The sequence below is a fragment of the Trachinotus anak genome, unplaced genomic scaffold (genome assembly GCF_046630095.1).
Source record: "Trachinotus anak isolate AG129_WGS33_773 ecotype Australia unplaced genomic scaffold, CSIRO_AGI_Tana_v1 ptg000003l, whole genome shotgun sequence".
In the NCBI taxonomy this organism is placed as follows: Eukaryota; Metazoa; Chordata; class Actinopteri; order Carangiformes; family Carangidae; genus Trachinotus; species Trachinotus anak.
Genome location: NW_027273854.1, coordinates 3,965,608 through 3,979,459, shown reverse-complemented (window position 1 = coordinate 3,979,459; position 13,852 = coordinate 3,965,608). Strand labels below are relative to the sequence as shown.

The 13,852-nt window shown below is 44.0% G+C and overlaps 1 protein-coding gene across 6 annotated transcripts in view; it reads right to left on the bottom strand.

Annotated features, from left to right (window-relative positions):
* The window catches only part of ppfia3 (PTPRF interacting protein alpha 3), a 30,740-nt gene that overhangs the window by 9,117 nt on the left and 7,771 nt on the right, over positions 1–13,852 (bottom strand). For 3 of the 6 annotated variants that reach the window (XM_071467215.1, XM_071467205.1, XM_071467207.1), the window contains exons 5-25: positions 13,774–13,833; positions 12,012–12,140; positions 11,807–11,899; positions 11,117–11,169; positions 10,912–11,005; positions 10,589–10,723; positions 9,889–9,972; positions 9,497–9,628; positions 8,326–8,388; positions 8,159–8,238; positions 7,366–7,534; positions 6,510–6,703; positions 5,392–5,629; positions 4,006–4,139; positions 3,200–3,354; positions 2,942–3,041; positions 2,763–2,844; positions 2,470–2,670; positions 1,028–1,093; positions 519–545; positions 146–321 (exon numbers count right to left, since the gene is read on the bottom strand). In XM_071467215.1, coding sequence (XP_071323316.1) covers positions 146–321; positions 519–545; positions 1,028–1,093; positions 2,470–2,670; positions 2,763–2,844; positions 2,942–3,041; positions 3,200–3,354; positions 4,006–4,139; positions 5,392–5,629; positions 6,510–6,703; positions 7,366–7,534; positions 8,159–8,238; positions 8,326–8,388; positions 9,497–9,628; positions 9,889–9,972; positions 10,589–10,723; positions 10,912–11,005; positions 11,117–11,169; positions 11,807–11,899; positions 12,012–12,140; positions 13,774–13,833 — 2,465 coding nt within the window. Of the gene's footprint in view, positions 1–145; positions 322–518; positions 823–1,027; positions 1,094–2,469; positions 2,671–2,762; positions 2,845–2,941; positions 3,042–3,199; positions 3,355–4,005; positions 4,140–5,391; positions 5,630–6,509; positions 6,704–7,365; positions 7,535–8,158; positions 8,239–8,325; positions 8,389–9,496; positions 9,629–9,888; positions 9,973–10,588; positions 10,724–10,911; positions 11,006–11,116; positions 11,170–11,806; positions 11,900–12,011; positions 12,141–12,261; positions 13,416–13,773; positions 13,834–13,852 lie in introns of those variants that run through there. The other 3 variants (XM_071467244.1, XM_071467235.1, XM_071467224.1) reach the window with 3 other exon arrangements.

Sequence of the window (13,852 nt, the reverse complement as noted above, 5' to 3'; positions counted from 1 at the left end):
AACTTAGAGAGGGCCTGGAGACACACACCTGAGCAGTGAGAGCGTCACAGCAACAGAGGATAAAAACAGGAGAAGTGACAAAAGAGCATGAGTTACATGAGTCACGGCTGTGAGCGAGAGCAGACACGCACAAGCCGAGCTCTACCTGTGGAAGCTGTCCACCATTTTGAGCTGTCCTCTCAGCTCCTTCTTGGTCAGGTGGTCCAACATGCGGGCATCCACCAGGGACTCCATGAAATAGCTGCGATACTGCGGCAGGCCCAGGCTGGGCAGCCAGTCGTTGCCCACCCACTCATGATTCATGTCGCCATAGGCCAGTATCTGGAGGGGACAACCACAGATGATCAACGCTGATTCACGCTCGGTTTGATATCTGATGGTGGTGCAAGTTGGCGGCTCATGACTCACTGTGGTTAGTCTCACCAGAGGTAAAATTATGGACTAAAAAATATGCAGCGTGTTGTGTTAACTTTGACCTTTCAAAAAAAAAAGAAAAAAAAGGTGAAGCTGATTCTTACCTGATCCCAGCTGAACTCCTTCAGCTCCTGGAGCGCCGAGAGGAGAGGAGAGGCAGACAGAGAGAGACAGAGCCACAGAGAGTGATGTGGAGGTGGCGAGGGGAAGGGGAGCGGGGGTCAAGAGCAGGGTGGACGGATGGAGGGGAAGCAGAGGAAGAGGGAGCAGCAGCAGCGGCGGCGGCGGCGGCGGCAGGAAAGAGGACAAAAGGGAGGAATAGTGTGTTAGTGAACGGGTAATTAGTTGGAAGCAGTTCACACTGAAACAGCAACCAGAGGGAGAGAAGAAGATGCTCAACACTATGGCCTGGGCCCACAGGAAGAGAGAGATATTTAAAGTGACAGAGATACAAAAAGAGAAATGTAGAGAGAGAGTGAGAGGAGGAGGGAGGGGAGAGACTTGTCAACATGAATAGAATAATTCAAACTCGAGTAAAATAATCATGAAACATAGAAAGGTTTTGTCAGACAGAGGCAGGAAGTCGGGGGGGGGGGGGGGGGGGGGCACTGACCGGAGGCTTGGTGGCAGCGTTCAGAGACTCCATCTCTGCATGGGTCATCCATACGTTACTGGTCGACTGTGGTCATGTGAACGAGAGAAGAGTGAAACCATGAGATACAGAGCGCCACACATCGTCTCGCCTGCCTGAGGCGCTGAGTCAATGCTTGTACATTTGAGCCAAAAAAAAAAAAAAAAGCCACATCACAAGATGTTAGTCAACCAAAACAGCAGACTGCGTTCTCATCGCCATGGTGATGTCGATGAACAAGAGGTTTGACGCGTTTATGGGAAATGATAGGATAACTCTGTTAAATCTGTCGAGCAGAGTTTCAGCGTTTCATCTCGTGGATACGACTCCTGCTGCAGATGAAGAGGAAGCCAAAGCTGAGCCGAATCAAAACCTGGCATCAGTCGCAGGAAGTTGGGTTTCAGTTATTCGTGGCTCTATCTTTCTTGGGAAGGGACACATATAAAAAAAAAAAAAAAAGCTGCGGCACAAATGTATGTGCGTGCCACACTTTTACTGCCTTTCTGAACATCTGGTTTATCTTTGTCTCTGTGTGAAGAGGCAACGTTTGGGAAAATGAAGCTTTTGTTGCCGAGTTTTATTCCCAGGCAAAATAGGTGGAACTTTGTCAGTGTCTGTGCAGTTTACGACCGTTCTCCTATGGGAAACACATTAGTACTTTTATTATTTTTGACATTTATCACATTCAGGATACCTTTGATATTCTTTTTTCTTTCCACAGCTTCCTTCATCTGTTTTTATCTTCCCCTCTCTCAGTAACTTACACTCCTGCTATAACATACAATTATTATCATTTTTTCTCCTTTATTCCACTTCTCATGATCTGCTTTTTATTTTACATTATCATTGTTTGATATCATGAAGTTTTAATTACATTTTGTTTTCATTTTTGTGTCCTATTACTAGCTTCTGCTGCAAATTTCCCAGCAGGGATCACTAACATCTCAATTAATCTCATAATTACCAACATCTGGTACCTCTAACATTTAATATGAATGCAGCATTTGTGTATTCTCTGCAAAAAGTCTATGCTCAGCACGGAGATGACGAATGCATAAGTCAGCATATGAGGGTGTTTAAAGTCTTAGCACAGTCTAATTAAAGGCTCCTTTACCTTTAATCCTATAGAGACGCTGACTAGACTGGGATTTTTTATGGCATAAGAACATATTTGGAGCAATAATACATCTTGTTCTCTTTAAAGGTCCCATATTGCATAAAGGTAGATATCCATGTGTTTTTGATTATAAATCAGGTCTAGGTTCTATATTAATACTGTGAAAGCATCAAAGCCTCAGTCCACAGAGAAATGCACACAGCCTGTATTCAGAAACTGAGCCTTAAAACGAGCCGTCAGGACCTTTGTAGCTTTGTGATGTCACAACAAAGCAGCGAGTTAAATGTTTGTGCAGTCAGAGTCTCACAGATCGGGTGCTGGCCGGGGCGGACGGGCTAGTGAGGGACACCATCTCCTGGATGGCCAGCCGCAGTTTGAGGCGGTGCAGCGGGTTGCTGATGCCAATCTCCCTCTGGATCTCTGTGTCCGACAGGTTGGCCATGATCGCGCCGCTCTTCACGTTTGCACGACAGGCCGCGACGTACCAGGCCGGCATTCCCACCCACAGCTGGTGAGAGGCAGACAAGAGATTAAAACACAGTGAATTAATGAAAATACTATCTCCCTATCTCCCATTAGGTTTCTGTGATTGCACAGCACCTCCAACCAAGATACGACAGTGGGTCCATCCCAAGATGCAAAGGGAAGTCCTTGGCGACATGCTTCTTCCAGTAGCTCGTGCCTGTTAGGACAGGGAAGCATTATTTGGTGCTTTTATAGTGAAAGGACATGAGAATCAAGTTATAATAACACAGAAGACATCATTTCCTGATACTGACTTCTTCTTGCTGCGGCGGTCTTTATCTGCTGGACCCAGAGTCCCAGTCTTGTTCATCCCCATAGGGTCTCCAGACGCCAGGTCCTCAGAGGGCGTAGATGCTGGTCAAAAGAAGGTCAAAGGTCACAAGAGTAAAACATGATATAGATTTGAATACTTTGAATCACTGAGCCGAGGCAGCTCAAACATGTTTAAATGAAACTACTGACAGACTCATATACAGTCAGTGTTATCTCCGACTTATCCTCCATCTGTTTACCCAGAGACGCAGATCCGTCCCGCCCGGGCTGGCCCATCCTCCCTTTCTCCTTCTTTCCAAAAAGCCGACCGATGGAAGACTTGATGCTTTTCTTCTTACTGGACTTGTGGAGGGAATCTTGGCTGCTGTTGGAGCTGCTGCCATCTGCCGAGAGACTGGAGGAGACAAAGAAAATCACTATGGGGAAAAAGCTAACTACACATTAAAAGCATTACATTTGATATGTATGTACCACTCTCTGATTGGGCACCAATTATAATGAGTTTATAAGTTGTAATTAATGACTTTCTTAATGTTTAATACATAGTTTAGTTATAAGCCATTAATAAGAACAACTTTTGTGTTACCAGATTGTGGAAAATCCTCGCTAGCTTTTTGATTCAGTAGGGAGACCTCCAATGGTCTGTTTAACCACTTATCATCTGGAGAAAATGCTGCAGAACACCTGGACCAGAATCCATGTATAAACTGCTTATAACCTTAAAACCTTACCTTTGAAACTCCAGACTTGTTAGGCTGTAACCACTTATTAACTCATACACAGAGATATAAATGTAAATGGTTCAAATGTAAAGAGGGGACTACAGTAAATGTATAAATGCTGATTCTGTGCCCAGTTTAGATCAAACGTCTTGGTTATAACATGTCTGTGTGTTTCTAGTCAGTTTCAGTAATAATGCAGCTTTAAATGTTGGTGAACCATGAATAAGTGATAAGTCACCATGTGTGCAGTTATAGATATTATTTATTATTTATGTGCCTTATCAGGAAACAATGCTGACCTATCTGATGCGTGGCTGCCTTACCTGCGAAACTCCCGGGGGTCGTCGAGCATCGCGCCTGGGTGGGTGAGGGTCATCCTGTCCAATCGCAGCGCACGAGGAGTGGGAGGAGGCGTAGAGTCGAGAAGAGCGAGGGACCGATCATCATCTCTGTTGTTCTGGAACAGGAAGTGTAAAAGAGGAATAAGTATTTCTCATGTTATGCAGCTTGGATCATAACACTCAGCTAACGTAGGAGCCATTTTTCCTCCAGGAGACATGAGTCATGACCAGGTAACCAGCGAAGACTTAAGGAAGCTGAGCTAAGCTAACTGAGGACCATGGCTGTGTTAATCTCTGAGGTGCTCCTGAGGCAAAAATTGTTGTTGGACCTCTATTGACCCCCACCATACAGTACACGACAGTTTGCTATTTTCACAGTCACCCAGAAACCAGACAATTTCTGAGTCGATCACTGATACAGTCGACTGATAGAAAATGAACTGATGACAATTTTGACAGCTTCTCAAATGTAACTATTTTCTATGATACTCTCTGGACTGGTGGTCAGGCATTTAAACAGGCTTTAAGGGATGAAGATGAGCATTTTTCACTAATTTCTTACATTTACTAAACTAAACAATTAATCCATTGCTACAAAAAAATCATTGTCCGACCTCCTGATAATGAAAATAACTGTTGGTTGCGGCTTTGCAGTACACTTAGCTGAGGTTTTCTGTGTGTTGGGACCCTTTGCACTTGCCTGCTTTGCCTGTTTGGTACTTTAACCTCATGTTATATTTAGGTACTACAGGGTCCAGTACTAGTCAAGAAAATAACACCCATCATCTTACACTGTTATTACTGCTCATAATATTCCTGGACCCATTAATTAATGCTTTTACTCCTCATGTTCACCCTGTGAATACAGAGCGCGACTTGACAGAGCAGACGACTTTTTACCAGTTTCTCTAAAGTCTAAGTTTTGGCGAACAGACTCCGACTTTACCCTCAACTTTCCAATTTCAACATGAGTGGAAACCAGTGTCGTCTGTTGAGTAGAGTTCTTTGAGTTTCATAGCTTGAACACTTCTTTCCACATCAACATTATCACTCACACAATCACCACTGACAGCTTGTTTTGTGTTCATTGCAACATCTTTTGTAATTCAGCCGCCCACTGCTGAAATACTGGAACCAGAGTGTCTGGCACCAACCATCATACCACCCTCCAAGTTACCTCAATCAGTCTTGGCCAATCTAACACGCTGCTGAAGAATAACTGAACTTCTCTGACCTCATGATTTACTTATACTTTATTTACATGAGTCACCGTCTAGCGGAGCTGAACAGGGAGGTTGATACCGAGACAAGATAAGGAAAGGTTAACACAGATGGGAATAGAAGTTCATCTCCACATTCCAGCGATACCTGTCTATCAGACTCCCGGGCTGGGGAGTGAGGCAGGCGAGGGGTGGAGTGTCCAGAGCTGGGGGGTGAGGGGGAGGCCAGGGTGGAGGATGTGATGGACGAGGGGATGAAACCCCGTCCTGTGCTGTCTCTCCCCAGGGAGGTCGGAGGGATGGGCGGACTGTCCAAAGCCACGCTGACCCGGCTCTCGATCTCCTCTGCCCGCAACTCCGTGTTCTCCTTCTCCTCCTGGATCAGTCTGGAGAGAGAAAAAAGAGGAGGAGAGCAGTGAAACACTTGGATGATATGTCGTCTGATTTGCAGGTCAACAAACTCTGAACAGATCAGGGTAGACCTAAAGAAGTAGTTCTACATTTTTAAAGAAAATACATTTATTCCGTCTGTCTTGCGGAGTTAGATGAGATAAAAATATTTCTTTATTAGTCCCACAGTGAAGACATTTGCAGTATTACACTGTCTTTGCACTTTCCACTTTGGACAATGCAAATGTCTCCACTGCAAAGAAGAAAAACTGCAAAAGTTCAGTTTCAAATACTTAATAATAATAATAGATAATTACATAATATGTACAATTAGATATTTACAAAAAAACACAATTAAAGAAAAAAAAACTCAACAGTGAGCAGGAGCTCCTGTAACAGGCTGCCACGCATGCGGCGCCATCTTGGGAGTTAAGAAGAACGATACCATTCTCATGTCTGTATGCTACAGTCACCAGCTGGTTAGCTTAGCTTAGCATTAAGACTGGAAACAGGGGGAAACAGCTAGCCAGGCGTTTGTACTTTAAGTACATTTAATGATCATACTTTAATTTAACTTTTGAATGCAGGACTTTTACTTGTAATGGAATTTTTTACTTTGGGCTGGGATGCACTTGCATGGATGTATGATGATACATGTGTCCCAGCCAGGTTCATCACTTTTTTCTGTCCCCTGGAAACCCTTCCATTGTGTTGTGAGTATTTGCTTCACATGTGTTGTCAAATTGATGAAGATGTTTTCTGTATTTTCTTGTGTTTTGACTATTTGCATGTGTTTTTTTGAGTTGCTGTGCACTGAGGTCCCTGGGCCACCGAATGTACCCCTCCCAGCTGTTGAGCACTGCCGCCCTTCCTTACTTGATCTCCTTATTGATGGCCTCCAGCTGTTCCTGCAGCATGATGGCCAGGGTCTGCACATCCGTCTGTCCGCTAGGGGACAACAGCTCGGAGCCAAACCGAGGATCCCCGTCGTCCTCATCGTCGGAGCAGCCCACGTCCACACCCGGCTCGAACCCGGTCCCCAGCAGGCCCCCGCTCTCCCAGTCTGGGTACTGCACACAGAGAGAAAGAAGAAGAAAAGGGTACTTAATACTATTCGTCAGCTGATCCCATTCACAAATATGTATCATTTGTCTTTGTTTCAACACTAAATATATTTCATAGCCATGCTAGCGGCCCGGCTTTGAGGTCTGGTTTGTCGGTTCCTCCACAACTTTGGTCCAAAATGTAAGATCTGGATGGACTGGAAGGATCCAGAATTCATGATCCCCACAGGACGAATCCAACAACTACTTGATGGATTAGCATGAAATTTGGAAGAGACGTGTAGCAAAGTAGTCCATAAACTCAATATCAGCCTCAATCGATTTAGATTTTTCCATGTTCTCCATTCTTCATTTAGCTCCTTTCACTTTATTAAGGAATGTTACAAACACTGAGTTCTTCAGGTGGAAAAACAAACAAAACTGATATTATTGAATTAGAGGCTGATGAGAAAATTGCTGTTTGTAGTGAAGAGATTTGATGATATGATAATTACAGACAACAGTAACAGAGACATCATAATAAACAATACTAAAACAATAAAAATAATAATAAGTAAGGAGCCTCTGTGCTGAATCAGACTCTGGTAGAAAAAAGCTCAACACTGCAGGCAGGTAAAAATTAATCATGGGTTTTTTCATGGTGGACTTCAGGGATGTTAGAGTCTCACCTTGGTTGAGTCCTCTCGGGCAGAGCTCCAACGGGCCCGGTGACTTCGCCTGACCACACCCCCAGTGGAGGCGTTACCGAAGGGATCCAGGTGAGTGGTGGAACCTGCTGGGAGGGACCCGCTCCCATGAGAATACCTCAACTCCAGAGCGCTACCTGGCAGAGATCGACTGGAGAGATAGAAGGGAAGATAAGATAACAAGAGATAAGATACAACGGTAAGTATGCCTGCAAGGGGAAGAAGATTTTAACAGTAAGATGGGACAACAAAGAAAAACATACATCAAACAAGGTGAGGGATGAAAACATGACACAGGTGCCAATTCCAAAGAGTAGAAATGTGAAAAATGCATGAGAGAAGAATAAACTAAGGGAGACGAATGTCAAAAATCTATAAAAAAGATAATGATGCATGAAGAAAAGTAGAAATGTTACTTCATATAATGTGTTAAAGTGAGTCACATTCCCATTAACAGATCTGCAGACGGCCATAAAAGGAGGCGTCAGGACGTGCAGGCAGTAGCATGAGAATTAGAGAAGTGTTGATGCATGATCATGCATGTGTGTTTGTGTAACCAGGAACTGAGTTTGTTTACATGTCAACACTGTTTTAGCTATGAGCACTGACAGTGTTAAACACCTCCAGTGTGGAGTGATTTATCTACAATGTCTGACAAGATAACACACACACACAACACTGGCATCTCTACAGTCGGGCAAAGCCGCGTCGCAGACTCAGAATAATGTCTCCAGTTTCAGTCCCGCTGTGACACTGATGTGCGAGTGGCTCCTACCTGGAATAAGAGCCCCCAGGTCTCGCTCTCAGCTGATCTAACTCCAGCTGAAGCCTTTCCAGCTCCGCTATCAGTTGGTCCTGGGAGTGGAAATGAGACAGAGCTGTTGAGAAGGGATAACATACAGTGTGTGGAGCAGCTTCAGCTGGGAATGAAGTGGCAGTCACCTTGTTTGCTAAGAGATCATCCTGGAGCTTCTTCATGTTAGACAGCTCCTCAGACAGGGCATTCTGGAGAGGGAAGAATATAAAAAATAAAAGCACAATTCGCCAAATGAGAGGTGACAGCCAGGTTTCCTGTGAGAGGACATCAGTGAACTACACAGTAATGTAGACTAATCTGAACCAGTCTGTGATGCTCTAAACTATTCAATTCAACTTTATTGTCATTTTAATTCTAAGAAATAATTCATATATATATCCAATAAATAACTGTAAAAGTTATGTTCACAATCCAGCAGGATCACTTTAGGTGTTGACTGTTTTATATAAACCTAGTGTCTTGCAGACATACTGATAGAGCAAAGGAATATTGTTAAAAAGTTTTCAAAAAACTTCACTGTGTTGCACTTTAAACAAAACTCATTTTCAGTGTTTTGCCTTTTTTTAAAGAAGGGAGGCTGATTTAAACCCATTTTCACCCAGATTTAATGTCTCTACGCTTTCAAAAGTTATTTTTTCTGCTCGAAAAGGATCATAATCACAACAGTTCACAGTAAATACACTTCTTTTATGAGGCAGACTTCTCAGAAAATGCTTCCTGTCATAGAAGGTTAAAAGAAAAATAGGGATAGAGGACAAATAATAAGCTGTTGACTGGGCACCAGAGAAAATGGGTTAAAAAAAACATTAACTGTCAAGTATCCAAGATGGGTTGAACTCAGGGAAACTGGACTTGGTTTTAGATACTTGCAGACGATTCACCTCTCATCTAAGAAGCTTCTTGGATGACCATGACCTGGATGATTGAGAATCTCCACAGACATCTTAACTCTAAAGTGTATGTGCTCTAAATGTTTTTTTAAAGTCAGACATTTTTTTAATGGCGTTTTGTATTATTAGTGCAATCGACCCGGTTTTATAATAATTAAAATATTTAATTAATCTATTTCCTGGCTTTTTTAAGTAATAAAAACAAAAATGAGCCTCAGTGAAAACAAATGTGATAGGAAATGATCTGATGTTGATTATTTGTTTCTGGATGTAGCGCTTGGAAGTTGTAAGATTGTTTGGAATTCACTTAAGTCTTAACTGGTCACTTCCTGTAGGGCAGGACGTGACCTCATCCTGCTGCCGTTCAACCAGGTGCTGAATCTAATAAAGACTTTGAGCCGGTCACCTTCTCTTCCAGGGCAGCCATCCTCTCCTTCAGATGGAGCTGCAGCCTCTCGTTGGACTCAGACAGTAGCTTGTCCACCGTGTCAGAGAGGCGCTTGTTGTGTTCATCGTTCATCCTCTCCCTCTGCCTCGCCTGGGGGGGGGTGAGATGGGAGAGGGAAAGAAAAAAAAGTGAGTGTGAGGAGGGAGAAGAGGAAGAGTGGGAGGAGAGTTAATAGCAAGCATTCTGTTTGACTGAGAGCGAATGACAAAGATTTCTATCTGAATGTATGCGGTCAAATGGAGGGTTTAGAAAATTAGTGCGCCTTTGTGCTGCGTAAAGCTTGACATGAGAGAGGGGGAGGATGAAAACGGAGAAAGAGAAAGAGAGATGGAAAGGCGAGCATGACTCACTCTCTGTAGCTCCTGGTTCTTCTCCTCCAGTTGCGCCTCCATCTGTCGCAGTCGCTCCTCGAAGTTACCATGACGCTCCTCCGCCTGAGTGATTGGAGGGGAGGGGAGAGGAGGGGAGCGGGGGTTAGAGCACAAAACCATGTTGTGACACTAATACAAATTAACACAAAGGAAACATCTTTTTGACTGAGTCTACCAATTAGTTACACGCCTGTAAAGATCAGAGTTAACATGAACGTTTGGTTGCATCTCGTGGAGCATTAATCTGCGTTTACAGGAATGCAAGAGGTTAATATATGAGCAATTAAATCAATCAGTCATACAGAATTTAAGCAGTGTGCAGTTCTTAACGTGTAGATCGCCCAAGGATCAAATAGCTGTGCTGACTCTGTGCCCTGAGCTGGCTTTCATCTCAGATTGTTTTCTTATGAACTACTGGCACCACTCGATGGGAATATTTGGCGTTCATCTGTCATTAGACATCTTATGTTTCATTTCATTCATGCGTGAAGACACACAGAGATGCACGCACACCTGAATGAAAACATCTGCACGTAGCTTATTTTTATTTCTGAACAGGGATAAAGAGATGTGTGACACTTTTCTGAAGCCTCTCTGACAACTTAAAAACATGCAAAACGAAAACAGTGGCGGTTATGGCTGCAGGTACACACACACACACACATATGCACACACACACCTTGTTGAGTGCTGCCACTCTCTGGGCGAGCTGGGCCTCGATCTCAGGCAGCGTCTCGGCCCTCTGCAGAGTTTGCTGCAGTTTCTGTTTGGCGTCATCGAGACGCTCCTGAAGCTGCCGGTTCTTCTCCTCGCTCTGTAGGAAGACAGGAAGAGAGGGAGTGGAGGTAAAAGTCCCGAGTGCAAGTGAAGACTGCCAAGGGCGGCAGACATGATTAAACCGGTGACTGATGATGCTGCTCTGTGTGCCAATGTGAAATGTAGCCAAGGTGCCAATCAGCAGCAGAAACACGGACACACAGGGGGATGAAAGAGATGCCTCACCTGTCTGTGGAGGGACTCTTTGCTGGCCAACTCGTTCTCCAGTTTGTCTTTTATGTCGTGGAGAGACGTTGCCTCCCTCTGGGCGCTCAGGTACCTGCAAACCAGAACAAAAAAACGTAAGACAGACGGACGGAGCAGTGAGCGGAGCACATTCTGGAGGAAGGCAAATCTCTGAAAGTTCATGGACACAGGGAAAAACACGAACCTGCGCTCTAATGTGGTGATTCTCTCCTCCATGTCTTCCCTTTGACAAAGTGCCTGGCAGATTTAAAAGAAAAAAAAAAGACTACATGTTAAGATTTTAATGCAGAAATAAAGAGGAAAGAAGCCCAGACAGAGAAAGTGGGAGAGGGCAAATGTCAAGTTCACAAGTAGGTGTTGATCAAAGGGGATTCACTGGGCCTGACAAGCTATTAGCTGAAGAATGATAATGACTGGTTAGTGGTTGTTGTTGACAGATTTCAGAAGCACCAACTTATGCAGTTACACAAGTCTAACAGAGACAGAGACAGAGACAGAGACAGGGACGGTGGGGGTGGGGGTGGGGGTGGGGTGGGGGGGGGTACAAGAGCAGCGAATGAGGAGAAGCAGTCAGAAGTGGAGAGGACACAAAGGGGGAAAAAAAACACTGGCTTGACTAACTCTTGTCCCACAATGCTTCACACGCCTTTCAAATCAGCTACCAGCACTCTGACTGATGAACAGTGAAAAACGCCTGCAGCTCCACTGATGGCACTGTCACCATGGCTACAGGGTAGAGGCTCTTGTGCGTACAGCTGCCAAGCAGGCAAACGGCTTTGTTACCATAGCAAACTGTTACATATTTCTGTGAGTATGAGCAAAATAGACTCTTTGTGCCTCTGTGACAGACACGCAGCGTCCCGGTGAAGCTCACCTCCTTCACATCCCTCTGCAGCTTCTGGTTGGCCTCCTCCGATCGGGCCAGCTCCCTCCTGGCCGACGTCAGCTGCTCCTCGATCTCCCCGACCTGACGGGAGGTGAACAGTGAGGGACATCACGCATCATTTTCTGTCTGCCTGTGATATTTTGTTTGTATTAATGAAAGCATTAGACCAGAGGAGTGTCTCTGAATCGTTTACCTGTCGGCACATCAGGGCCAGTCGCTCCTTCAGCTGCCCCAGCTCTGACCTCTGTCGCTCTATCTCGCCCTCCCTCTGCCTGTCGATTTCTCCATCATCCAAGATGGAGGAGGGTCCGTTGGGAAGCCGCTGAATAGAGAAAAAAAGATTTACTTTAATTAATAGTGCAATGAGTTTATCTTCACCACCAACAATTCCTCCTGGTTTATGGATCACATTTCATGTACATTTCAAATACACAGTTTTTTACCTGGACTTTATTTTGTAAGAAAACTGCATTTCCAGGTGACATCAATTAAGTCTGTGAGGGCTCAGGGCTTAGGGGGAGCACTGGGATTGGGCCATGGCCACAGTCTCAGATACAACCTGTGTAAAATCCAAGATGGCACCTAACTTCTTCACCGAGCTGCTGGTGCTCCGTGGGAGCATGCTCAGACCTGCCAACCGATGGCTGGAAGTTATAATGCATCAACAGAGATGCAGGAACAGAAACTTACTGCAATAACCTCTGGCCAACAGATGCACTTTTAGTGAGTGAGGATGAAATTATGCAGCCGTGTAGATTTTATAGGGGCTGTACTCACTCTGATGGAAATCACCTGCCCCTGTCCCATGGGAGCAAGCTGTGATTTCAGTCGGTCTGTCGGTTTCACCGCTTTGATCCAAACTCAACGTCTATTAAACAGATTGCCATGAGATCCCCTGACCTTTCCTCCAGCGCCTCCATGGGGTTCACATTTATGGTGCTGTCTTAAGTATCTCGACTCGGCTAATGGATAAATTGCTATAAAATTTGCACACATATTAATTTCCACGTTCAGGATGTAATCTGAACTTCTAACAAATGTGTACAAAGCTTTGAGTTATGACCAGATAAGATGGTGAACACACTGTAGTAACCTTTATACATTATGTTTACATTTAGTGTAAACATGTTAGCATGCTGATGTTAGCAATTAGCTCAAATAAAACCTCAGCTAATGGATGAATTGCTGTAAAAATTGAAAACATTAATTTCCACTTTCAGGATGTAATCTGAACTTTTCATCTAACTAATTTGTCTAATGCTTTGGGTTATGACCATATAAGATGGTAAACACATGGTAGCATTTAGCATTTAGTGTGAACATGTTAGCATGCTAATGTTAGCGGTTAGCTCAAAGAAACCTCAGGATGAATTGCAATAAAATTTGTACACACATTCATTTCCACTTTCAGGGTGTAATCTATTTTCATCTAATTAGTACAAAGCTTTGGGTTATGACCAAATAAGTAGGCGAACACACTGTAGCGACATTATAACTATTACACATTATGTTAGCATTTACTGTGAACATGTTAGCATGCTAATGATAGCAGTTAGCTTAGTCCAGCCTCACAGATCTGCTAGCTTAGCTGCAGACTCTCAGCCTTGTACCAACCTGACATTGATTCTTTTCTCTTTCATAGGTTGTTGATTAGTTCACTTTTCCTGTTGTGATTTTACATTTTCACCGCTACTCTTTTAAGGAAATGTATGAGCGATGAACGCTGAAGAAACCACAGGACCGTCACAGATAAGAGTAAACTTTATAGCAGTAGTGGTACAGGATTTTTTTTTATTTTTTTTATGATGATACATAACATTTCTTTAATTTCTGCTTGAATGGAGAAATGTGATTTGTTTGTGCAGGCCACCATGAGCTGACGGTGATGTCTCTGGTGCTTCATGAGGCATCTGCTGTACATTTCTGAGAACTGCGAAAGCAATGCATCTCATTACCTCTTTGCCGTTGTCTAGTCCTTGCTGCCGTCGCTTGATTTGGTCCCTTAAAGACACAACCTGAAACAACACGGAGGCT